Genomic DNA, 26,169 nt, shown 5'->3' with positions numbered 1-26,169 from the left:
CTTTGGAAAACGCTGCCCATTGTGATGGTAGTGATGGCAGTGCTGAAAATACAATCGAGAGAGAGCTAGAATTGTACCCATTTACCAATCCCCTCTATTGCTAATCAAAGGGGATTATGAGGTTTAGATTGAAAACTAAGCACAGGGTATGTTTTATGCATGGGATATTGACTCTTAATTCTTTTATCTCTGAGATTAGCTTCCTTTCTCTGTGTTAATTATTTCCAGTAGGGTTTACTGGAATTTTATCTGTTGCAGGATGATACTTCTCAGAATAAGCCATGCGCTGCATACAGGTTTACGGTGGTGAATGCATCACTAAAAATAACAATTTAAAGAATCGAAAACGAGAGGGCGATAGACAAAGAGAAAAGAAATAAATTCCACCAAGTCCAGAACTTTATTTCATGGAAATAATTATAACAGAGAATGGAAATAATGTTCTTAGTGAATCAGTTGGCTTTAAACTTAGAGGATGCAACAGAAAAGCCCTTACTTTAAGGATATTCCAGAGGTAATAAAATATCATGAAGGAGCTATTTATGTTTGTAATGTGTTGTCATTACCAGTGGCTTATATCTAGGAACAATAATACAAGAAACCCTCTATTTAAAGAATTTGTCCTGAGAAGTTATTTTCCCCAAGATCCATAGATTGGAGGAGGAAGAGCACCGGGGACTCCTGGCCAGCTCCTACCACCAGGACAGACGGGACAAGAGGCAGCATGTAACCCACAAGGATTGGTGGAAGGGTGATAGGTCATTGGTGACCTCATCCCATAGAAGACACCAGCAGTGAGAAAGGTGGGAGCCGGGGTTCTTTGTGAGAGGGAGTTGTGGGGTTACTTGCATCTTCCCCTGACATCCTGGAAAGGGGAGATGCGGATCTGTCATTTAAAACTCAAACTTAATTTGTGAATCCTAAAATGTTTGGGGGGAAAATAGTCAGAGGAGCTGGAGAAACCTCCTACTTGGAGCCTTCACCCTCCCAAATTCTCATTCCATCTTGCAAGCTCTGCCATACAGCATAATGCCCTACTGTCTGTGGGCAAAGGCATTTTGCTTGGACAAAGCAGACCATTGAGAACTTTGCTGTTGGGCATAAAGAACCTGTGTCCTTTGCGCCTATGCTGTGGTTCTTTCCGGGCAGGCCCAATGAAACCCCATTCATGTGGCTACAAGGACGGCTGCGTGTTCCTTGAAAATCTTGCTCTTGGCATGGATGAGTTGCAGGTATTGCTGATGTGGGACAACACAGGCCTGGCCCGGGTAACAGACCACAGGCCTGTGAACTCCTCTGCCAGTCACGCTGGGGCCTGTCTGAAGCATTACCCTGGCTTGACTTTCTCGCCAAGCTCTAATTAAATAATTAGCTTGGTAATTTTCTCCGTTTCACTCGAGGCACCACCGAGTCTGATTCCCATTGTAAACTGCCGGCTCGTGTGTAGGGCCATTAATAGCTTTGCTATGGAGCTTTCACTGTGCAGCGTGAGGAGCTCTGTGTATTTGGGTCTTGGGGTTTTCACTCCGTTTCCAAGAACATCAGTGGAAAGGATTTTATTACAGGGTGGGCCAGTACCAGGAGGGCCTGGGTCGCAGGCCAGTAACTCTGGTGGCTGCCGTCAGGGGGAACAGGGAGTGTACAAGGGTCGTGCTGTACAGTATGGACAGAGAGAACTTTGTGACTGACCTAATGTGTTGTGCTACCCGTCTCTGCCTGTTCAAAGAGCTGCAGCACTGAAGTCTGTATTACTTAACTCTTCGTTTGCTCAGCACTTACCGCTGACACAAACAGGACAATATTTTGTGCCAAAAATGAAAAGCAGGCATGTTTTGCCAGGAAAAAGGGGTGGTTTATCTCTCTAGCCAATGAGTTTTATACACTCATAATGCACCCATCTGTGAATCCACCGACTAAAGCTCAGCAGAACTTTCCTGGTGCAATCGGACATCATGCAAAACTCACCTGAATTAGGGTTTTGTTGCAGATCTGAGTTTGGAGGTGCAAGGTGTCAAACTAATGCAAGGAAAGGCTGTTCTTACGGTCTTTTCAGCCTCACAAGAAGCAAGAAGGACCAAAAACGTCACCTGAAAGCTGATTCGCATGAGTTTCCTGGTGCAATTTGTTGACTCTAGAAGCTGAGCTGTTCATCACAACTCTTGAGAGCTTCTCCAAGCCCAAGGGGCTTGTGAGGCTCAAGTAATTAGTTGTTATAATTTTGATGACGTTGATGCTCATCTGCCACAGGAATCTACAAACATGGGTGTGCAGGACTGCTAGGGAGAGGGCGAGGTGGGGAACATTGGTGTCCACTTGTGTGCAGGATGACCTTTTTTAGATAATGCTTTCCCCCCTACTATAGTGCCTTATGTATTACTAATAGCTTGGATGGGATCTCTCCAGCAGCTGAGTCTGCTCTGTCCATAGATCTGCACGACATCAGCAATTTCAGCAGAAGCACGCTGGTGAGTTACTAGATTGCGCAAACTCTGGAAGCATTGGAATATTGTTTTGCAGTATTTTTCCAGTGAGTTAGAATGATCCTGATATCGCACGTAGTGTCTCAAGCGTACCAGTCACTCCTGCTGCTCCGGAAATCCAGTGACTACTAGCGCTTAGCCTTTCACTCAGGCTTTGCCTACACTACCAAGTTTGGTCGCCAAAAGCTGCCTTTTGGCGACAGAACAGCAAGAGCGTACACAGTACAATGCGACTTTTGTCGGGAAAAACGCCCGGTTTCGGTGACAAAGAACGTCCACCCCTCCGAGAGACTTTTTTCTTTTCCCCTCCCTTTATCGTGGACAAAGAGCCAGTGTAGACACTGCTGTTTGTTTTGTCGACAGAAGTGGCTTCCCCCAGTATCCCACAATGCCTGCCGGGACCGCTCGGCTCACCGGTTTGATCTCTGCTGCCCTGCAGACATGCGCCCCTCCCCTTTCCAAGCTGCGGGAAGTATCTGACAGCTGAGCGCGCGGCTCCCTTGGGGGAACAAAGAGCAAATCGTTAATGTGGAAGGCTCCTGTTCTGCCCTGCACTGGAGCACAGCGGCAGGCAGACTGCGGCTGCAGGGATGGGACTGCTGCGCTGCTTTGACAAGCCTCAGCACGGAGAGCTCCCAGAGCAGCTCGGGATGTCGCTCCCGGCAGCTGAGGGGGCTGTGGGAGAACTCGGTGGGAATCCTCCCCAGATGCGCAGCTCTGCCTTCCCGCAATGCTCACTGTGGGATACATGCCCACGGCGCATTGCTCACCCTGTCGATGATGGTGTCCCCAGTGTGGCCATGATCTTCCGACAGAGGGAGCAAGTGTGAACACCCTTCGGCGATTTTTGTTCTGTCGACTGTTGGGTGTCGACATTTGCCTTTCCGTGGTTATGTACGGATCTACTGTCTACCGATTTCCTGCGGGTCACCCTGGAGAAGATTTCTCTGGATGCCGGCTTAGGGCTATGCTGTCAGCTCCCCGGCTTGTCATTTTTTTCTCTTTTCCAATTACACATGCAGGCTTCCTTTAGAGCATCGATTCTAGATGCCAGCCTGGCATTTTCGCTCTCTTTTTGCAATATAGGGAGGTGTTACTTTTGCTTTCACACTTCTTCTCCTGGCTGCCCCAGTTAGAATTCGTTGCCCCGGCAGTTTGTTCTTAGCGGCATCTGCTCGCGGCACAGAACTGATCTGCCCTAGGCACGGCTGATCTTGAACTTGGCCCATGAGGCTCTCCAAGGACATTGCATCCATAACAAGGGGCAGAGCGCTCCCGCGGGAGAGAGGGATTGTTCCTTTTGCATCGTCACCCGCGGAGCAAAGTGCTTGCCCCAAGGCTGGCGAAACCGGGGAGATTCTGGGTTTGGGTCCCACTGAGGTAACACATCCTTGAACTTCACCAGATGGTTTGTGTCTGCATGGGAAAACTCAAGGGACCTGCCTTTGCAGGCTTTTAACCTGCGTGTGTGTGTGTGTGTGTGTGTGTGTTTGGGAGACATTTCTTCTCCCAGTCCCATGCCTTTGCCCCTTACACGTGTAATATCCTGAGCAATCCCTCCCTTTTTTTCTCATTCAGAGCCTTCCTAAAGCACCACTTATTTTGTGTCTCCCAGAAGAGGCATAAAATATAGCAATAACATTGTGATTTTCCCAGGTTTGTACAGGCGAGGGAGTGCACGCCTGTAACCCTGGCCCTTTGCTCCATCCCCTGTTGCTCCCTGCTTTCCGCCGGTTGCTGCATCCCCTCCTCTTTGCTGCTTTCATCAACGATGAGATTGTCAGCTCTTTGGCCAGGAAACCATGTCACGTTGGAGGATTTGCTCTGTGAAGCACCTAGCCCGTTTTGGGGGCAATATCGTCCTTGTCTGACAGTTGCCTTTGAGCTGTCTCTGTGGGTGACATCTCTGTGTCCCGGGCTCGTGTGTGTGTGTGTGTGTGTGTGTGTGTGTGTGGAGCTGCTCTGCAAAACACATGCCAGCACACTGAGGAATATCAACAAAACTCTCGTTTAATAGGCGTTAACCTGAGGATTGCTCTGACAGAGTTTGGCAGCCCCGGGACTGCCACATACAAAGAAAAAGGAAACCAGATTGCTTTTCTCTATCAGGACACAGGCGTCCGATCTCCTAGAAAACCTCAAATGATTGGCTAAAGAAAGAGTTAAAAACTCTGTAGTTACTCCTTACAAAATACATTCAGAGATGAGACCTGGTTTGTAAGCTAAGGCTTCTGCTTGCACCTAGATGACTAAACAGCCAAAGAAAAGAGAAATCAGGAAGGGGAAAAAAAAACCCAATGAAAGCAAACCCCGCAGCCCTGATGTTGCTGTCATTTTCCATTTGGCTATGTCTTTTCCTCAGACACATTAAAAAAATATATTTATTTAAATTTTTTCTCTTCTCAATGTAGTTTGCTTTGCTTTCCTGGAATATAGAGATATATAGAGAACTGTGCACTGATTTCTATCAAGATCAAGAATTAAAAGCCAACTGTCAAGTAACTAACTATAGAAAAAGGCAGAGTACAATATATGGCTTTTGCATCTAATCCAAAGGGGTCTCGCAGATTATGTTGGCAGGGTGGGGGAACTGGACTGCAGTGAAGCATTGATCCGGGAATGAACCGGTGGTTTGGAATTTGCTGCAGGACCACACACAGCTCCTAGGAACTTCGGCTTTGCAAAATGATACCTTACTGAAATACACACACACAAATCCTTTGGTTTTTGACTCCTTTTTTTCCGCAGCAAGAACTCAGAGGCGACAGAGTGTCTCTCACAGCCCCCTCTTGGTGTGGCCATGGGTTAGTGTCTGAGTGGGTGTGGGGGCGGGTTGCAGGGAGTGGTCCTGAATTGTTTCCAGCTGGAGTAATTTGCTCCTGATTTTAGCCATCTAAACAGCTCAGCCTCGGGATTTCCTCCCTAAAACCCTCCATCCCTCTCCTCGTTCTCTTGTGCACAAGGCATGGTAACGGCTGATGGAAAACGGAGCAACATCCTTGTTGCAGAACAAATTTCAGGTTAGAGGAGCGACAGCGAACTCATTTCCGAGGTGGGTGCTCAAGCCTTCTCGGCAGAGCAGCAGGCTTTGGGAGGAGCGGGAGAGAAGGAGAGTCAAGCAGGCTGAGTAAGAATGGCTGCTCTTATCCTGTTGACTCCAAAAGGCTCCTTGTTGCCTCTCCAGAGATGAAGGGCTTTTTAAAAGGCGGTGAACATCTAGAGTACGAGCTATTCAGCTGCAAGATTTTCAATTACAATTCAGCTAACTAAAGGCCGCATCCTGTCTGCTGTTGCTGTACTGTGGAATCCAAGCCAAATGGGTACCTGATGCATGATTAGCGTAGATCGGTCCAATCCGGACACTGGGGCCTGAACCGTCCCTCCCCCTTGAATTTTGAGGGAGTTTGGATTCACATCAAAATCCAGACTTCACAGCTTGGACACTCTGAACTGGAACCTCAAATCTGGGGACCCCAGACTCTGGTTGACATGAGGCTCAGATCCAAATTCAACAGCTCTCCAGCACTCGGTGCCCAGCCCCCAAACCATTCGCTCATTTGTAATCCTCCAAAGGACAGTGACGTTACCCCTGCTTTACGGCTTACGCGCTGTGGAGGGCAGGGATGGAGGACCAAGCCCTCCATCTCTCCTTCTTGAGAATCATTTTTTCCTCTCCTTCTTTCTGTTCTAATTTTCAGTGGTAATGAATGTCAAATGAGCATGCAGGGGGATCTAATCAGCCTGACAGCTTCAGTGCTAAGCGGCCCTGCAACTACTTCCCCGCCCATGGGTGATTGTCAGCACCAGGGGATGGGTCAGCTGTGAGCGCTTGAGGGAGACCTTGGCTTGCCAGAGGAGAGAGCTGGCGTCTGCGAGGAGGGCAAATGGAAGCGGCTTGTGGTGCCCTTGCACCGACGAAGCAGCAAATATTTGTCTAAAGATAATGGCCCTGTCTGGGATTCTGTGACAAGAATGTCAACAGCCACCGCAGGAGCCTGTCCAGGCCCGGCCGCATCTGCTGCCAAAGCCAGTGATGGGAGAGATGATCAGCATCAGCTAGGCCTTAGGCAGGAGGAGGTGGGAAGGACAAAACAGCTGGGATGTGGGTGGGGGATGGGGCACGTTTGCTCTTGTTTAAGCCAGTGTAACTCCAGTGTCATTCCTCAGATTTAGACTCATGTAACCACGGCCCTCATCCAGCAAAGCGCTTAGGCACATGCTTAACTTTGAGCATGAGAGTAGTGGAATAGGCCCAGTGGGACTGTTCCTGTGTTTACAGCTAAGCAGGTGCCTGAAATCAGTGGTTCTCAGCTTCTTCCATACTCCTTTCCACCCCGATGCCCATCCTATTCAGTCAGGACTTCCCTCCTACTGAGTGATCTAAGAAAATCAAGGTGGTCCTGCCCCCCAGGTTGAGAAGCCGTGCATACAGCTAACTATGTGCGAAAGCACCTTGCTGGATCAGGGCCTGTGAGCTGAATTAGGCCCGGGAAATGCACGGTGAGTTTTACTGTTAATCTCCAGCATTAGCATTACCCCCAAACTCCAAGGAAGGTTATAAATAAAGAAGTAAGTTATTAGGAACGAATGGATCACCGTAAATAACATCAGATGAAATTTTAAATGCCGTGTCTCTGTTCAGCCCCGTTTCAGACTGGAAACCGGAGGCTGCTCCTCCTTCCCGCCATTTCTGAGCATTGTTCGCCACTTTGTAAAGTCTGACAGAGAACGGAAAATGCACCCCGCGCTACAGGAGAGAGAAAACAGTAAAGACAGCAGAGGTGAAGCTCTTCAGGTCGCAAACGCCAATTCACAACAGCACGATCCCCAAAGAATTTAGGCTCGTCGATGTGTTTGCCAAGGCATCTTCTCAGCGATGACGGGTAACCATTCTTTTTTCTCATGCAGGGAATTCATTAACAGCTAATAGCAGCAGGTGGATAATTCAAAGAAAGCCACCCACTGGGTGGAACTAGGTACTGGCTGGGAAAACCAAGCCTTTCTGTTCCGGTTAGAGTCCGTTCCCCCAAGCCTCATCTTCATCATCTCGGAGAATAGTCATCTGGGACCCCTGTGAGGTTTCTGAGTTTCAGAGCCATGTCCACGGTTTTAATGTAAGTGCTGATCGTTTTTCTCATCTCGGGCGTGTAGGGGTCATATTCCAGTTTCCTCAGCCCGGAGCGCTTAAAGTTTCCATCTTTCTGGCCCTCGACACACAAGAGTCTGTCCTCAAACACCCTGGTGCCCAGGAGGCTCACCATCCTCTTCAGTTGGACAAAGAGATCTCGCTTCAGGTCCTCAAAGTGCACCACAAGGACGTTTTTGCCATACTTCAACCAGTCCAGGGTGTGAGTGGCCCACCACGGGGCGTAATTCTTAACGAATTCTGGCCATTCTGCGAGAAGCAAAGGAAATCCATTAACAACAGTATCAGTCACAGCATGTGTGAAGGCACTAGACACTATGTAGGTCTCTTGTTTACCAATCTATCTATGAGTAATATTATTAATATTATGGTGGCACTTTGCAAGAGTAACAATTCCCCTATCAGAACAAAGACCTCGTATGGGATTACAAAGCAAAGGTCAAATCCTGGTCTGTTGGACGTCAAAGAGACCTCTCAAGCAGGGCTGGACTGATGCAAAGGTGAACTAAGCAGGTGCCTATGCCCTAAATTTGGGGGGAGGAGACCCAAACCTGAGTGGCTCTGTGACCCCTATGGTTGCCTAGGGCCCAGTGATGGGTCAATCCAGCTCAGCTCTCAGGCAAGGAAGGCATGCAAGACTTGGTCTAAGGGTACAAACAGGAAGGGTGCAATTAATGTAGGTGGGAGCTACGACATCAGGACTTCATTACAGGGTGAGGTCTTTAGGAGTGGCATGAAGGAGAGGGGGGAAGCAGTGGCACTCGTGTTGACTGGGTCTGGGAGCCTGTTCCAATCCTGGGGACACTGAGGAGGAGGTCCTGGAGCCAGCAGTGGGGGGAAAGAATTGGAGGGGGCTAACGCTTATGCCAGGGGGATGGGGCAGAAATATCTGGAAGGCTGGAGACTCTATAAACATATCAACACGGTGTTATGGACTAGACTGTGTTCTTGACCCTGACTCAGGCTGAAGAAGGGACATATGGTCTTAGTTTCCCCCAGCCCTGTCTGATATGCGTCGGTGTCTCTTCCCCAATAAGAGTAAGGAGGAGGGACAAGTGAGAAAGGATCGGACAGGAAATGGAGGTATCAAATAATCTGGCTTGTTTTCTCCCTTCCTGCAGTCGGTTTGTGTTCCTTTCATTTTCCCGGAAGGACATGCTGAAGCCCCCCTGTACATGGGGACAGACTCCCTGAAATGTCAGCTTTGTGCAGCTGATACCTCCCTTTGAGCCTTAAAGTGAGACCAGCGGTGACGCCATGGTATGGCTTGCTCACTGTGTAAGCTTGGCCAGTGACCTGCCTTCTCTGTGTCTCATAGCCCATTCTGTAAAAAGGGGATATGAATTATACTGGTTATACTTGCCTAGCTCACTGGGGTGTAACAGGGCATAATTAATGAACGCTCCAATGTGGGGCAAAAATCTGATCCGTGCTATGGCTGAGATTTCCACACTCAATTCCCATTCATTTGAATTGCAATCGGGCATCCAAATCCTTATCCAGTTTGAAAATCCTCTGTATCTGGCCCCACTGTAAAATACAGTGAGATCTTCCAACAACAGGCAGGAGAAGTGTGCACATTATGACAATGATGGTGATATAAAATTTGCAGATGACACCAAGTTGGAAGGGGAGGGTGGGTTGAAAGCACCGTGGAGGGCAGGATTCAAATTTAAAATGACCTTGATAAATTGGAGAATTGATTTGAAATCAATAAGATGAAATTCTATGAAGATAAGTGCAAAGTGCTTCACTTAGGAAGGAAAAATCAAATGCAGAGCTACAAATTGGGGAATAACTGGCTAGGTGGTGGTACCGCTGAAAAGGATCTGGGGGTTATAGCGGATCACAGTGCGACGCAGTTGTGAAAAAGGCTAATGTCATTCTGGGATGCATTAACAGGGGTATCATATGTAAGACACAGGAGGTAATTGTCCTGCTCTACTCAGCACCAGTATTCCCTCTAATTTTTTACCTCCATGTGTGGAATTAATTTTGTTATGTGCACCAATATGGAGGTGATGTGTGGGGGAACTTAGCTCAGCACTGGTGAGGCCTCAGCTGGAGTTCTCTGTCCAATTCTGGGCACCACACTTTAGGAAAGATGTGGACAAACTGGAGGGAGTCCAGAGGACAGCAACAAAAATGATCAAAGGTTTAGAAACCCTGACTGCGAGGGACGGTTAAACAAATCGGGCATGTTGAGTCTTGAGAAAAGAAGACTGAGGTGGGGGGTGGGGGAACCTGAGAACAGTCTTCAAATGCGTTAAGGGCTGTTATAAAGAGGAGGGTGATCAATTGTTCTCCATGTCCACTGAAGGTAGGACAAGTAGTAATGGGCTAAATCTGCAGCAAGGGAGATTTAGGATAGATATTTGGGAAAACTTTCTAACTATAAGGGTGGTTAAACTCTGGAATAAGCTTCCAAGGGAGGCTGTAGAATCCCTATTATAGGAGGTGTTTAAGAACAGGTTGAACAAACACCTGTCAGGGATAGTCGAGGTTTATTCGGTCCTGCCTCAGTGCAGGTGGCTGGATTTGATGACTCTCCAGGTCCCTTCCAGCCCCACATTTCTATAATTCGGTGTGATTTTTACTACTGTAAGAGCTGCAGTATTTTTAACAAGTGCGGGGGTGCTTTTTTGTTCATGTCTCTGACAGCTGTGAACTGTCATGTTTCTAAACTTAACGGCCCTCCTTACAGAACTAAACTGATCCCACATTCCTACCCTGTTCAAATGGTGTTTTCTTGCTGTTAATGGCCTCGTGTTTTTCCAGTCATGAGTCACTCTCTGCAGCACATCTGCTGAGGAGGAGTCTTTCCATACAGCACGCAAACTTCATGCATGTCATATGCATCACGACAGGTTTCAGAGTAACAGCTGTGTTAGTCTGTATTCGCAAAAAGAAAAGGAGGACTTGTGGCACCTTAGAGACTAACCAATTTATTTGAGCATAAGCTTTCGTGAGCTACAGCTCACTGCATCGGATGCATACTGTATGCCACAAGTACTCCTTTTCTATATGAATCACATGACCTTGCTGACCTTGCTGACCTTGCCAGATTGATCTTTACCAACATCTCCTAAAACTGGCTTTAAGTCTGACACTTCTCTTCTGTAGCCCAGCATCTTTTCCCCTTGTAGCTTCCCTCGACTCTGCTGAGATGCTGCTTGCTTCTAAAGTCAATGGGGCTGACTCACTTTCTGAACACAGAACTGGTATGATTTCCATGACAACAATGTCATGTGAGCTGGAAATCTCAGCTACTGAGGCAAGGTAATGCTTGCCTTCTTTTCACTTCTACTGTCAGTGGCAACCACTTCAAGTTCCCCACGCCTCCTCCCCTCCAGGCATTTAATCAGCCTCGACTCTGCATTTCTTCAGGCCACTTGGGCTCTCTGGGTTTAATCAAAGTGGCTATTATCACCTGTCACTCCTGAAATTGAATGCAAACAGTCTGTCTAATCACGGAGTTTTGAGGTTGACTTTATAGTTTCAATTCTTTCCCTTGGACAACTGTAAATAAAAATGGGCCCCGTGTGTGTGTGTTTGAGAGAGAGAGAGAGAGAGAGAGATACTAAATGTGGTGTTTTCTGATCCTCAGCACCAGGAGTAGTTCAGCAAAATGGCTCTGAAAGAAATGACAATGGGCCCTGTCGATAAACTTCCACAAAGGTCTTTGGCTGGTGATTGATAATATCCTCAGTGAGCTCAACTAGTCATCTAGTCCCTAGGCTGACTACACGCGCGCCTTACTAAAAATCTTTCCGTTATTCCCAAGGTCTCTTGCTAATTGATCCCCACATTAAAATCAGGTGATAAAAAGGATAATGAAACACCAATAATAAGCTGTGATTCTGCTGAAACTGTAATACACATGTATCTTATGATGCATAAAAGCTCTGGGTATGTGCTCCTTCCTCTTGTCCTCCTTGAGGAACCAATGCCTGATTAATAGCTTAACTGTATTTAATTCCCCAAAGAATCATTAAAGACGGTATCTGTTTCATTAAACAGATACAGGACAATTCACCTTGTGTAATCATATCACATAAAACTTTGCTTTGGAACCACTCCAGGGATATCATAAAATTAATGTCACGGAACAAAATACTGATTTCAAAGAGCCTTCAGCCCAGGCTGGTGAAAAGCCCAGCTGCAACCAGGAGGGAAAGAAAAGACCAGCAGCTATATTCAACAACAGCAGCAGCCAGGAGAGGCCAAGCAAGATCTCATCCCCTGACGTGCAGTTGCTCAGATAATTCTGATAGTGCCTTACATGCCCACTGCATTTGCTCAGCCAGGGAGCTGCCATACTTCCATTTTTGAAAGTTGGGTTGGTATCCTAGTCACAGCGATAAGCTCCCCTTAGACGGGTGGATGTAGATTCCTCTGCCACTCACACCGGTGTAGATCTGGGACACTGCAGTGAGCTGAGTCACTCCAGTTCCACAGTGTGGTGTGACCAAGGTCACAGTCTGGCCCGTTCGACTCAACGGGCCTAGAAGTCACTTGCTGAGTGAGAGGTTCATAGATTGTAAAGCCAGAGAGGAGCACTGCAATCAGCTAGTCTGACCTCCAGCATAACAGAGGCCATAGGACTCTTTAATTCATTTTAAATTTATACTTAAAATTAAAGTCATGTCTGACATGAAATAAGTTGGGTGTCCGTAACTCAGTGGCAAGAGAAAGGCCAATAGCTCGGTCAGGAAAGAAAAACAACCAGTGCCCTACGTGTGGCCAAACTGACAGCCGCGGCTGAGGAAAGGCCACGGATTAAGCTAGCAAAGAAAATGTAATCATCTCTCTCTTCCCATGAAGAGTCGCTCCCCCTTCCTTCGGCCCGGAGGTCATGGCTGTGGGAAGAATGAGCAATGCTACAGCTGTCTGTGCCGCACAGGAGGCTGTGTCGATAAGGGACTCCCCGTTCTTCGGGATTTACGGGGAAGTAACGAAATGCTGGCTCACCCTTTTGTTTTAATCTATGGCTCTGGAGCATTCCAGACAAGAGGCCTCTTAGAAGGGTGAGCGGTGTCTTCCTCCACCTTTCATCTTAGGGACTTATCTGGCCCCCTTCACTGCAGTATCTGAGTGCCTCACAGTCGTTACTGTTTTTGTTGCACAAGACCCCAGTGAGGCAGAGCCATGCTGTTTTCCCCATTGCACAGAGGGGGACCTGAGGCACAGACAGGCTAAGTGAGTTGCCCATGGTCACATAGGCAGTGTTGCCCAGTGGATAGTGGACTAGGACCCACGAGCCCTGGGTTCTAGTCTTGCTTCTGCCATTGGCCTGATGGCAAGTCACTTCTCCTCTCTATGCCTCAGTTTTCCCATCCCTAGAATGGGGATAATCGGATTGACCTTCCCTTGTAATGCACTTTAAGATCTATGGATGAAAAGTGCTAGATAGGAACAAGGTATTATTGTTATTAGTCTATTGCAAGGCAGGTACTTGCACCAAGGTTCAAAGGTTGTTATCCTCAAGGAGCTGGTTCCCATTCAGGATAACAGCCCTACCACTGCTACCAACATATGGAATTATTCCTTTCACGTGGTAGAGGCTTGTGCTTTAGTGGTTACACAGAGTGGCGGGCAGGAGCCGGAGTGGGGACATGCCACTGCTTCCAGGAGCTGCTTGAGGTAAGAGCCGCCTGGAGCCTGCACCCCTGAATCCCCCCCGTGACCCAACCCCCTTCCCCAGCCCTGATCCCCCTCCCATCCTCTGCACCCCTCAGTCCCAGCCTGGAGCACCCTCCTACACCCCAAACCCCTCATCCCCAGCCCTACCCCAGAGTCTGCACCCCCAGCCAGAGCCCTCACCCCCCTGCACCTCTGCCCCAGCCCGCAGCCCCCTCCTGAGTGGTCAGCCGTATAATTTATGGGGACCTAATGGTACCAAGCAGGAGATCAGGAAATGGGGGCAAGTTTTTCACCACTCTCATTCCGTTGCTGGAGAGGGAGACTGGGCTGGAATGTGAGCTGCCAAGTGAGAACTGGACCAGAAAACCGCAGGGCCCCAAACATGCCTACAGCTGACCTTGGCTGATTCTGCAGTTAGAATAGTTTGGAGAACTAGCTGGTATATTTCTCTCCAGCCTTTCCCCTTCAACCCTTCGGGGAAACAATCACATGTAGTAAAAAAGAAAAATCTGCGCTAGTGCCTCGACTCCAATTCCCTCTCTGCCTCTCTCCTTTCCACTGCAGCAATCCTGAGCAGAGATTAATAGAACACACATGGATGCCAATTGCAATGAAAGCAGCCTTTCTTCACTGCACTGTTTCATAGTTATTGACAGAACCATAACTCTGTAATATTAGGTCCTGTGTTTCTAAACCTGCTTGGCACTAAGACATATTTTCCCATTTTTACTGGACTCACTGGTACTCTGGCACTTGGAATCAGCAGTGTGACTGCCTTGCAAATCCCCCATTGAATGGGGAATGCTTTGGGACAGGTATCCAGGAACGGGCAGAGCTGAGTGAATGATTTCCAATAGATAATTCCTATGACAAATGTTACCTTCTTTTCGGTTTGCACCATTGTTAAATTGATTCTCTATTCAGATTTATCGGTGAATTTCTGCAGAGAATAATTTTTGCTCTTCAGGTTATTTGTTAAGAGTTTACTGCAAATATTCAGAATGGGTAAAATTCACCCCTGGGCAGAGGCCACTTATTGTCCACTTCAGCCCTCAAACAAGGGCTTAAGTAATGCTGAGGCACTGTGTGCTGCCCGCTCTGCAGAGGGATATAGTGCATCTGGTTTGCAGTGTGTTGACTATTCTATGAATTCTGGTTTTGTCCTCTGATGGGATGAGTCAGGTAACTAAGCGACACAGTGCTTGTCCCAAAATTCCACAAACAGGACAGTCCAGTAGGAAATGTTGCTCTTCATGAGTATTCATGCTGGTAAAGATGAAGTGCTTGAACTTTCATGGAAAGTGAACTTGAAAGGTTTGCAGTTCTATAGATTCACAGATTTCCAGGCCAGAAGGGACCACTGCGATCACCTAGTCTGACTTCCTGCATAACACAGGCAAAAGGTTTCGCCCTCTATTTCCTGCCTCAGACCCACATCTTGTCATTGATCCATTGCGTACTCTTTAGAAAGCCATCCGTTCTTGATGTAAAGACATCGAGTGATGATGGGGACTCCACCACATCCCTTGGCAAGTTGTTCCACCAGTTAATTACCCTCACTGTTACAAATATGTGTCTTATTTAGAGCACATGGTGGTATATTTTGACTTAAATCCAAATCGAAATTAGTTTTTGCGTTGGAGAGAGTATTTGTGGACAGATTTTTCCCACCTTCTCCTCAGCTTTGTGTGTTGATTGTTCTAACACCTCAGATAAGCTTCTCTGAGGCTTCCTCTCTCCACATTCTCTGTGCAGTATAATTATTGCTAAGACAATCAGTGAATCATGCTGAGCGCTCTACCTGACTGGCACAAACTTACACAGAGAAATATCTGGAGCAGTTGGCTATCCCAGACCAGTATGTTAAAGAAAAAGGTTTCAAGTGTGGATACAGTGAGGGGAGGCATGGAAATATGCACATGCTCACTGGACCCGAAAACCTGCCCACGTGTACATAGTGAAACCTGCAAACGACCCCATTGGTGCAGATCGGGGAATGGCCTGCCTGGCTACCTGTTGACAGTTGCCCTTCCCTGAGCTACACAAACTGAGCAGGGCTATGCAGGAATTTTGTCCCCTAAACATCAACAGTGGAGAGAGAAATGGACAACTGCCTTTGTCCTGTATCCTTCTGAAGGAGCCATCCCATATTGCTTGGTGTGATTCTGATCTCACTTGCGTGGACATAAATCCAAGAGAACCCCAGTGACTTCAGTGGGGGTAGCTCTGGATAATTAAAAATAAAATCCAGCCTGCTATCTCTGACAGTCATTTGAAGGAGAGCAGCAGATGGGGCTGCCTGGATGGGTATCCAAAAACCTACCACTCGCGGTTCCAGACAGCACTGTTGTCAGCACCCTCAGCACAGAGACCAGGGCATGGAGACACATACTCCAAAGAAAGACTCAGCATGCCGTCATGCCTGAATTCCCTCAGCCTTCACACCAGTCCTAGAGAGGGGCCTAAACTGCTAAAATGTAACCCCAGAGGTGAGCACAAGATGGGCAGTTATTTTAGAAGATCTGCTGCAGTTCAAACAGGCATTAATGCTGGGACACTCTATGGCCTCTGTCACGCAGGTCAGGCTAGATGATCAATGTGGTCTCTTCTGAACCTATGAACTGCCCCAGACTGAGGGCTAGATAGTGACTTGGTTCATGTCCCCGCGGGGGGGGGGGGGGGGGAGGTATGGCAGAGCACAAGCCCCCCTTACATACCTGCATGGGCTACCCAGACCTTGCTTCCAAGATACACAAGCCCCGTTTACTCCCCAGTGGCACAAATGGGTGAGGAGTAGATGGAGACAAGGCTCCACCCCCTCCACCTCCCGGGCACAGATGAGCTAGTGTGAAATGGTGTTGTGATTTGTTACTGGCCTAAGTCAACAGCAAATCGCTACTGCCCCAGAGCCAATGGGGAAACAATTCCTCCTGGGACGGTGCCCCTGACGCACCACCCTGTGCTCAGAGCTGTGTCGAAAAAGGCAGAATCTCTCCCCAGGTTTGGCTTGCAGTCAGAGCTGGGTTTTGCTCTGGGCATGTCTCTGGTATTGGTGGCATTGCAAAGAGGCGAGAGAGAGGGAGCATTTCAGTGCATGTGGCAATAATGAAATCCAGGCACATACCAACAACGCAAAAAGAGATCCCCTTAAATAAACTCTGAATTAAGGGTAGCAGATGTTCAATCAAGCTAAATATTTTAACTCTTTCCAATGAAGTCAATTTCACAACAGCAATTTGTAAATTGCTATAATTAACAAGCATCTACAATATGTGTCTGTGCATGGATGGAAAAGGTGCTTTCTCTGGAGCAGCTGGGTGTGCAGAATTAAAAGGCTGCAACTGATTTGTCTAGCAGGGAGGATTCTCTCCTGCTGGGGCTCCCACATGGAATGTCCAGTCACTCAGAGGGAAAGATCATCAGATCGTAAGAGGATAATTAGCCACATGTCATGGCCAGGTATTTTATGGCATCATCCTGATAACAGTGATTTCTGCGAGGAGGCCAGGCCCCTTTCTGAGAGCAGTTCTGGCTTCAGAGGGGAAAACCCTGGAGGATTTCTCCTTCATTCTACCAAGCAGAGATTCAGGGCCATGCCGGAGTGTATTTGGGAAAGCAAGGCCTCCCAATGGGCTCTTACAAGCATTTCAGTCCCACGGGTTAGTAGAGTGTTGAAGTTAGGCTGGGCTTGTGTACAAGCACTGGATGGTACCTGGATGAAGGTGCTTTTGCCTTAATGAGCTACTTGTTTTGGTTTAACACCACAGGGAAAGGCAGCCCTGGCCGGGGCATTCTCCGAGTAACAGGTTTCCTGTTTCAGCTCAGCACATAGGAAGGCTGAATTGAATAGTCCAATGGGAGTGATGGTGTCACCCTCTGCTAACACCACTGTTTAAGGGATAATGTTCCAAATGGAGGAGTAAATGGCTTTGATGGGTGTTTGAGAATCAGCTGCAAAAGCTGTGTGTTCCAAGCCTGCTGCAGCCCCTGAGGGTTATCTTTATTGTACCGTGAGTTAAAAGAAGATAGGGACAATCAATCCCAGCATCCTCTCTGTCTGCCTCTACCAGCCATACCAACCAAACTCTGTGCACCAAAGCTGGGAAAAACATCTTTTCCTTGAATGTTTGCCCAGATTAAAGGCTGAATTTCCTTTCTCCATATCTAGTCCCCTTATGAGTTTGCTCTCTTGGTGAAATGCCCCTCTGTGCAAAGTATGAGCACAAGGCCTCTGATCTAGTGGTAAAAGCTATGGAATGGAAATCAGAACTCTGGGAGAGAGAGAGAGAGAGAGCTGTGAGAATAGTGGATTTTTCAGTTTGCTGGTAATTCCGAAAAATTAGGAAAAAAATTGAACCGAACATAAATGGTTTTGAAATTTTCAGTGAATCAAAAAGTTAAAAAAAAAAAAAGAGAGAGAAGGAGAGAGAGAGAGAGAGAGAAATCATTGTGGGTCAAATGAAATCCGGAAGTGAAATGTTTCATTACTGCGTCATTCAAGCGTTATTTTAAAATGTGCCTGAATGCATTAAAAGAAATTTGATGGAAATTTCAGAACAAGAAGTCATTTCAATCCAAAAAAGTCAAAGCATTTCATTTTGAAAATGTTGAAACAAAATCTTAAGACTTTTTGAATATTGGTTTTCTTTTCCTCAGCCCAAACCAGTCTGAAACCAACACAAATACAGAAAGCGTTTTGGTGTCCCCAAATCTGCATTTTTAACTGAAAAAAAGTTTTGTCTAAAAAATTCCACTTTACTCCTGGATTCTAGTCCCAGGTCGGTCACAGGCTGACCACCTGCTGTGGACTGGTCACCTCAGTGGTCTGTATAGAAATCTGTAAAAGGGGGGCGATTATGCCGCTGTACTAAGTAAGGGCAAATACTATTATTATACATGAGGCTGCTGGCTATGAGAAGGATGATTCATTAGTTCCCTTGCAGCCCTGTAATAGCCTCTGCCCTCGTGTACTGTATGCAGGTGTTACAACTGTCCACTGTACTGTAGCACAGCTCTGAAAAACACCTGCCAAAGGAGCGCTGGGTATGGTAGCCTCAGTCTTTCTTCATACGGGTAGAGGGCAGTGGCATGCACAACTCAGCCAGCCTAGACTGCATACAAGTTCCGGTGCACGTTTGAAGGACATTTCGGAACAAAAAGTCATTTCAATCCAAACAATCAACACATTTCATTTTGAAAATGCTGACACAAAACACTGAGATGTGTTCTGAATGGGTGGGTGTTTTCCCTCCAACCCAAACCAGCAAGTGACACCGGTGCAAAAAGTATCACGGTAACTTGCATACCTTTGCCTTTCCAATGCGCGTGAGACGCGAATCCAATGTGACCGCCATACTTCCGATTGAATTCAGCCATCAAGGCTTTGTATGGGTTCCGGATGAGCAGTATGGCTGAATCAAAGGCCTCGATTTCTTTCTGGCCACTTTCGTGGGTTTTGATGCAGATTGTCCTTCCACTTCGCCAGTGATCCCTTTCACCTTTGAACCCTTTCCAGAAAAATAAACAGACACCAGAGAATAAGTAAATGCAAAAATAATAATTAAAAAAAAATAGACCAAAGAAAAGAAAACAGCAAGCAGGGAGAAATCAGATTGCAAGATATATTTGGATGAAAGCAGCTGGCAATTTAAAATATATTTGCATCCTCTTTCCAGACGGAAATAATGTATTTGCTTGGATTCTGAGCAATTCATGTTTTACTTAGCACAGAGCCTGGTTACCCAGTGCAATGATCTGGTGGGTCAGCATGCAACCTCAGCTTCAGTCCTAGTGACAACTGTCAGAGAGTGGGGCCTAATGGTTACAGAAGGGGATGGGGAGTCAGGAATCCTGGGTTGGCTAAATCACTTTGGGCCAGATTGAGCTCTTGTAGCAATGTAGATCAAGAGTAACTCCAGTGGATTCTCTAGAGCTGGGCAAATTGGGTGACCTCTCTCTCCATGCCTGAGCCTCTCCCATCTGTGAAATGGGATGATGATGCCTGTACTTTAGTGGAAGACAGAAGGCGCTGTGAGATTTAGTTTATCAATGCTTGCAAAGCCCTTGGAGATCCCCATGAGGCAGGTGCTGTAGAAGTGCCAAGCGTCTCCAAGGACAGCAGCGATGGCGGTACCGTGGTGTGTTGGAAGGCAGAGGCTGTCCCCAGCTCCGCCACACTGCGTCGATCTCAGCCTGTGAGTGCCGGGGTCCCACAGCTTGCTGACGTGAAAGCACGGGGTGGCAGTGGCCGTGTTCTCAGGGCATTCCCAGGGACTTCGAGGGAACATGCTGCTCATGTCTGGATTAGCCGAGGCCAGTTGTTGGAGGCATGCTAGGCAAAGGGCCAGCTGAGGTGGTGAACTGCCCCCCTAATTCGCCTCGCCTGGGACTAAACCACGCACACCACAACTGCAGCGACTCTCAGCGAGATCTGGAGCCTCCTCACTGGTCACTGCCATGTCTAAAGAAGGGGCACCGAAAGCCCCATCATTCCCAGGGCTCCCTGGAAAACAGCACTTTGGGAGCCTCCCCCACTCCAGTCCACAAGGACGGGGTGTGTCTGGATTTCATGTCCCCAACAGGGCTCCAAGTCTGGATTCCTGGGTTCTTTTCTTGGCTCATTCACTGACTCACATGGCTACTCAGGCAAATAACTTCCTCTCAGATTCCTCATGTATAAAAGGAGGACAGCGATACTTAGCCAGGTTTTTGAATCCTGTGCACCAGTACGCAACAGGTGGTTCAGTGCCTAGGATTCTCCGGTGCCTCTGGCTTTGTGCTGGTGCAGTGAATTTCACCACTTGTCAGCAGAGCAGTCTGCAAACAGACTGATTTCCCAAATCTCAGCTTTCCTTGAGGCCTCAGTGGCAAACACATTGGCATTCATGAGTCTTCATGGGCTATTTACAGCATTAACCAACATACCTGAGCCCTGGTCTGAACCTGAGGGTCAAGAGCACTTCTTTTAAAGTATAACCTTCCTGGCTCTGGTGTTTGCACTCAACTCAGTGGTGGCGGCTCGTAAAGTGAGAAATGACACTTGACAGCCTGTTATGGGAGCGCTCAGAGTGCCCATTAATGCCACCGGCCTTTGCTGTTGTCTGTAAATTGGTTTCACTCGTCCGACTTTTAAAGCGGTTTGTTTATATATAGCAACAATCCAGCTCAGCCATGTCCCCTGTGCACAGCCAATGAGGCACCACTCATGTTCAGCCGGGGCAGTGCGGGATTTGTAATAATCCCCCCCATATCTCTGACTGAAGATCTCAGCCCTGGACGCTGAGGAGAGGAAAGGCAGGCTCACAGGCCGACGGGTTGAACTCATGTTTGGCCAAGCCTAGAGGTGGCCATCGTGACCCGACCCCTGGGGAGTCCAGCGCTGATTTCCATCCCTGTGCAGCAGGCCAACAGGAGGCTCCTGCACCGCTTCCTTTAGCCCAGTTTGGGGGCGTTAAGTGGTGTAAAAGCATTGCGCTGGTTCTCTGCACCAGCCTCAGCATTGTGCTGGTTCTCTCCACCAGCCACGGCCCGTACAATGTCTGGCTGGGGCTTTCACCCAACACCTGGCCTCTGTCCCTGATCCAAGGTGACTCAGCAGAGCTCCTACAAGGAATAATTTGTCTTAAACAAACTTGCAGGGAGCGGATGTCTCTGGGCATTGGGAATAGGCTCCCCGCCTCCAGGTTGTGAGCCTGGTCCTGGCTGAGTGATTAAAAGTCATTATACTGCCTTTGGGAGGAGAGTCAGTGGAGTCAGTCCACTTCCTGCTGGCCAGGTGTCCACAGCAGAATTGGCGCTAACTACAGCCTGGGTAGGGCAGGCCGGGCGCCAGGAGTGCTTGGGGGTTCCTGTGGAGGAGAGGCAACGGCCCAATGTGTGGTTGCCAAAATCACTTTGCTTTGCATCCTGTGCCATCTCCTAGGGCTAAGATAACAATAGCAAAAACTACCTGCAAACTCATTTTGGGAAGACACAGGTTTCCCTCTCCCAGCTGCTCTGAATTCTACTTATTTTGCTGCTGAGCACACAGGGCTGTGGCCTCACTTTCTTAGTTCACCAGCTGCAAATCCAACTGAGCAGCCAACCAGCTTGCACTCAACCTGCCGAATAGCCTCGTCTCCATGACCCGCAGGCCTAGCTGTATGAAAAATACACACACCATGTCTAAATAAACAGAAAAAAAAAACATGTCAACACATGAGTCAAGCCAGGGGGAGCCAGAGGGTGTAAGTAGACGTATTACATCAATTAGGGATGTGTAATTTGCTTTCCTCTGTTATGCTGTACAACATAGCTACATGGTTGCTAATCTACGAGTTGCCTGGATACATTCTAGCCCAGTCAGATGAGTAGAAAGCCCAGAATAAACATGAAATACTGTTTGATTTTTAGCCAGCAGAACAAAATGGTTTGGATCATTAGTGTGTAGATTTTGGTGTGTGTGTGTGTGTGTGTTTTTTTTTTTTAAACTCAGCGGGATAAAGACGTTTAAATAAATTGTTCTAGTGAACGAACATACTCAAGAACCATTGTGCAAAGGAGAACGAGGGGATGGGCATTGGTTGATATAAGTGAACGTGTCTGGAAACTCTATCATGCTGTATCAGCTACAACTATTGCAAAGACATGTCAGATGGGTTCCATAGAATTAAACTGAGCTCAGCATTTCGATACTGAAATCGTAGAGAATCTTGGAATGCATTTGAAATAGACTTCTCATGGACTTGATCTGAGCAAGGACTGGTAAGGTAAAGCTTACCAGGGAAACATGGTCTCTTCTAATCCTAGGAGTGACCAGTTCTGGGCATAAGCCTAGAGCCCCTGGAGTCACAGGTTCAATTCCCCACATGGTCAGCTTAGTCGGGCATCCTTCAGAAGCACATAAACTGAGTGCCATGCAGTTTACTAGGTGTGAGTCTTTCAGATATCTCCATGGACATGAAAGAATCCTGAAGGTTTGACCAACATTTCCAATGGTGAGCCATTTGCGCACATACTCAAGGAATAATTTATTCATTGACTATTTTACTCATCAACAAAAAAGTTCTTAAAATTATTCACCCAGTTCCAGTGGCAAACACAACGAAATCAAATTTCACGTATGTATTCAAATGACTATCTATGATAACCATTTGCACTGCAAGGCCAGCTCTGGTATGGACAGCATTAGGAAGAGAGATTTTTTCTGAGATTTTGTTAAAAAAAGAAAAGAAAAGAAAATGGAATCTATAAATAAAGGTATTGAAAATAAATATAAAATCTGATCATCATTATTCCTCTTATCACAAGACTGAATGCTATTGAAAGACCATTTCTTGAGCACTAATCTAGATTGCAAACTCTCTGGGTCTTTCTAGTCGGTGTTTGTAGAGCAAAATGGTGTCTTCAGAGTAGCACATTCTGTGGAACAAACTGGCCTCCTCAGCACAGCGTGACCTAGTACATACGGTGCATATGAGATTACGCGGCCTGCAGGGTGCCATTTTAAAATGGCATCCTCCATGCTGTCTGGGAGGCAATACATCTGAAAATGGGATCACGCAGGGGGAAAGTTTGGGAACTGCATGCAATGGGGCCCTGAACCCTGCCTACAGCACTACTGTAATACAAAGAATAAATAATAATAATTTATGTATTTTCTTCTGGAGCTTCATGAGAACATAAAAATTACCAGACTAGATCAGGGCAGTGGTCCATTAAGTCTGGTATCCTGTTAGCCACACTGGCCAGCAATGCCTGCTTTAGAGGCAGGTGCAAGAAATCCTGCAGAAGGAACTGACCAAATAACCTTTTCACAGAGAAGTTTCTTCCTGACCCCCATGAGAGGTTGTCTTATGCCCCGGAGCATGAGGGTTTATAACTCTTCCACAAGTCTTCTTTTGTAACAAATAACCATATTATTCCACTTTGGATACTATTGTTAGCAAAATAAATGGCGACGCCTTCAATGAATCCTACTGATGTCTTTGGCTCAATTATATCTTATGGCAAAAAGTTCCATAGCTAATTGCATAACTGCATGAAAGCTGTTCTTCCTTGTGTTGCCCTCACTCATCCCAGAAGCTATTCCTCTGTCTGTTTCAGACCTTCCCTGCACTGAGCGCACCTGTAGCTCTTTATAGTTCTAGCCAAGTCATACCGTCATTTTTTACCTCATCGGGGCAGTGTTGCTATTGTCCCTCCAGGGGCTTTAGAGGCAGAATGGGGGAAGAGCTCTTTCCCTGTAAAAATATTAATTTCTCCATTTCACACAGGAACAAAAGATGGATATCCGCAAAATCATAACGCCCAAGGAGAAACATGCTTTGCGAGTCAACCAGCAGCAGACCGGCAGGCTAACGTTTTTCTGTTAAGCCATCCTGCATGCCCTAAGCAATAACATTTGCGCTGAAGCAGTCTAATTTGTAACCGAGAGATTGGCCTCTCCCAACATAGGCTGAGGGGATTTACTGCATTTCGAAAGCAGATATATTCTTATTTGGAGGAGGGAGCGCTTTTGTGGAATGGCCTGTTTTGTGGTAGGAACAGGGGGAGCTGAGCCTGACAAAAAGCAAAGTGATCTGACTCCACGCTCACATTTCAGTCTGAACCAAAACATTTTTTTGCAATGGGGAAGGGGAGTGGATAACTTGTTCTCAGACGACTTGCCCTTTTCACGCTTTCCCAAGTTACCAGCAAGACGAGAAACAGAAAGAGAACTACTGGGGCTCGTTAAATTATCCAGTGTGAATGACATTCAAAAGGAACTGACCCCCTCTCTCTGTTTGCAAATCATCCATGAGCCCGTTGATGGATTTCAAATGCAAACTTTATTCCCTGTTTTACAAAGGGGAACTGAAGTCCAGAGAATTTAATTTAATAATTTAATTTAGCGTTATTCCCTGTTTTACAAAGGTCCAGAGAATTTAAAGTCAAGATTCAGCAGAGATATGTAGCATGTGTTTAATTTGAAGAATGTGCTTATGTTCCTCTCTGTTCTGCAGAGCACATAAAGGATCCTGGGGGATTCTCCATCACTGGTAATTTTTAAATCAAGATGGGCTGTTTCCTAAAAGATCTGCTCTAGGGATTATTGCGGGGCAGGTTTCCAGACTGTGTCATCCGGGAGGTCAGACTACATGATCACTTCTGGCCTTGGAATCTTTGCAGCTATGTATAAAGCACGTGTTTAGCTTCAAGCACATGCTTAAATGCCACTAAAAAGGACAAGTGCGCGGCACTTTTTTAGAATCGGGTCCCGTTAAACTGCCTCAAGTTGGGCCACCAGAAGTGTGGTGCTCAAAACCACATGTCCCTTCAGAAATTCCTGCCCAGGGTGGCTCCAGATGGAATGGGCTACTGTCTCTTTCAAGAGGCGTTAGTGGGCCAGGAGAGACGACTCGGCTTGATGCTGTTCAGTGGAGGTGGGCTGCGGTCCTGCTAGCCACAGGACGGTTCGTTTGGGTGACCCCCAGATTGCCTCTGTTTTGGCCCTTCTCACTAGGGGTCTGTGATGTTTTTGGTTAGCAGTTTGTGCACTCTGGAGGAAGACTGTCAAATCCATGAAAGCCAACCCTTTCTAGTCCTCTACCTGACTGTTAACGCAGGACATCGGTGTTTTACCGTCATGGCCAGCCAGCACGCAGCCTTGCTTTGCTGTATCATTAAATTAACTCTCAGCAGTTTTCCTCTCTGCCCGGGAGATTATCTAAGACTGATTGATGTACCGATGCTGTCTTGGTTATTGTTGCGTTTGGTTGCTGAATTCTTCTTGTGCTCTCTCAGAGGATGGAGATTGTCAACTGCGCTAACTTAGTCTCCCACAGAAGTTATTTTTAAAAAAATCCCTAATGAAATGTGAGTTTAAAGGCAGATTTGATGGTCTTGGGGTGACCCACATGAATCCACAGTTTAGTACTGACATACTACAAAATGGGTATCATAAACAGGGGACAAGGCAGGATAAAGGCAGGGTAAAATACCCAGTTAAGGGGGCGGAGGGAGTCTGTTATAAGACCCCAAATAGTTTTTATAATGCAAAACAAAGTGGGAGTTTGCCCCCTGGCATTTGGTCCAGCCACTCTGCAGTCGGCTGAGCCTGGAGCTGGTCAAAAATGAGTGGATATTTTATTTTTATTCTTTTTTGGTGCAAAAATGTGGAATTTGAAAATTTTTGACAAATTCCAAGCCACTCCAGCCAAGACCTTTTATGGGAAGTTTCAGTCCCCAGCATGGACCACAAGTGACAGCTGCAACACAAACATGACATAGAATTTTTCCACGCCAAAGTGAAGGTACCGTCCAAGGGCCCAGTCATGGCATGGCCTCGAACCCCAAGCAACAGGCAGTGTGAGTGGCTTAGAATCTGTCTCCCAGGTTCCCACTACTCCCAGGTCCACACTGGGTGTGGCATGCATCCCCTGGGAGGCCGGCATAGCAACTATAGCTGGTACAATGGGATGGAGGGAGCCAAGGCTCCGCACACTCTCCACCCACTTCCCACCTCCTCCTCCCCCTTGGTCCCACAGAGACTGTTCTTCCTGCTTCCCGCAATCCAAGTAGCTGGTGCCAGGGAGTTACCCCTTATTTACTTGGGAGGTCACGCAAGGCAGCCCACAATCTGGCCCTCAGGAAGGTGCGTGTGGATATGCAGGGGGTGAATTCAGATTGTCCTCATTTGAGCTAAACGGCACCATGCCCCACCCAGGGCTCCGTGGAAATGGCACAGTCCAGCCCTCGGGCCTTTTCCGAGGAGGTGATGCTAGGTGGACCGTGCAAATAGAACTTTATAGCAGGAACAGAAAGGAGTGACGCGTATCATAGAATATCAGGGTTGGAAGGGACCTCAGAAGGTCATCTAGTCCAACCCCCTGCTCAAAGCAGGACCAATCCCCAATTTTTGCCCCAGCTCCCAAATGGCCC

At 47.3% G+C, this 26,169-nt stretch overlaps 1 protein-coding gene across 2 annotated transcripts in view; it reads right to left on the bottom strand.

Annotated features, from left to right (window-relative positions):
- Positions 1 to 4,349: 4,349 nt before the first annotated feature.
- The window catches only part of WSCD2 (WSC domain containing 2), a 133,422-nt gene continuing 111,602 nt past the window's right edge, over positions 4,350 to 26,169 (bottom strand). For both annotated transcript variants that reach the window (XM_007058326.4, XM_037878889.2), the window contains exons 8-9: positions 18,576 to 18,776; positions 4,350 to 7,875 (exon numbers count right to left, since the gene is read on the bottom strand). In XM_007058326.4, coding sequence (XP_007058388.2) covers positions 7,523 to 7,875; positions 18,576 to 18,776 — 554 coding nt within the window. In that variant the 3' untranslated portion in view covers positions 4,350 to 7,522. The remainder of the gene's footprint in view (positions 7,876 to 18,575; positions 18,777 to 26,169) is intronic.

This window comes from Chelonia mydas, chromosome 15, assembly GCF_015237465.2.
Source record: "Chelonia mydas isolate rCheMyd1 chromosome 15, rCheMyd1.pri.v2, whole genome shotgun sequence".
Taxonomy (NCBI): Eukaryota; Metazoa; Chordata; order Testudines; family Cheloniidae; genus Chelonia; species Chelonia mydas.
This window is presented reverse-complemented; position numbering and strand designations above follow the sequence as displayed.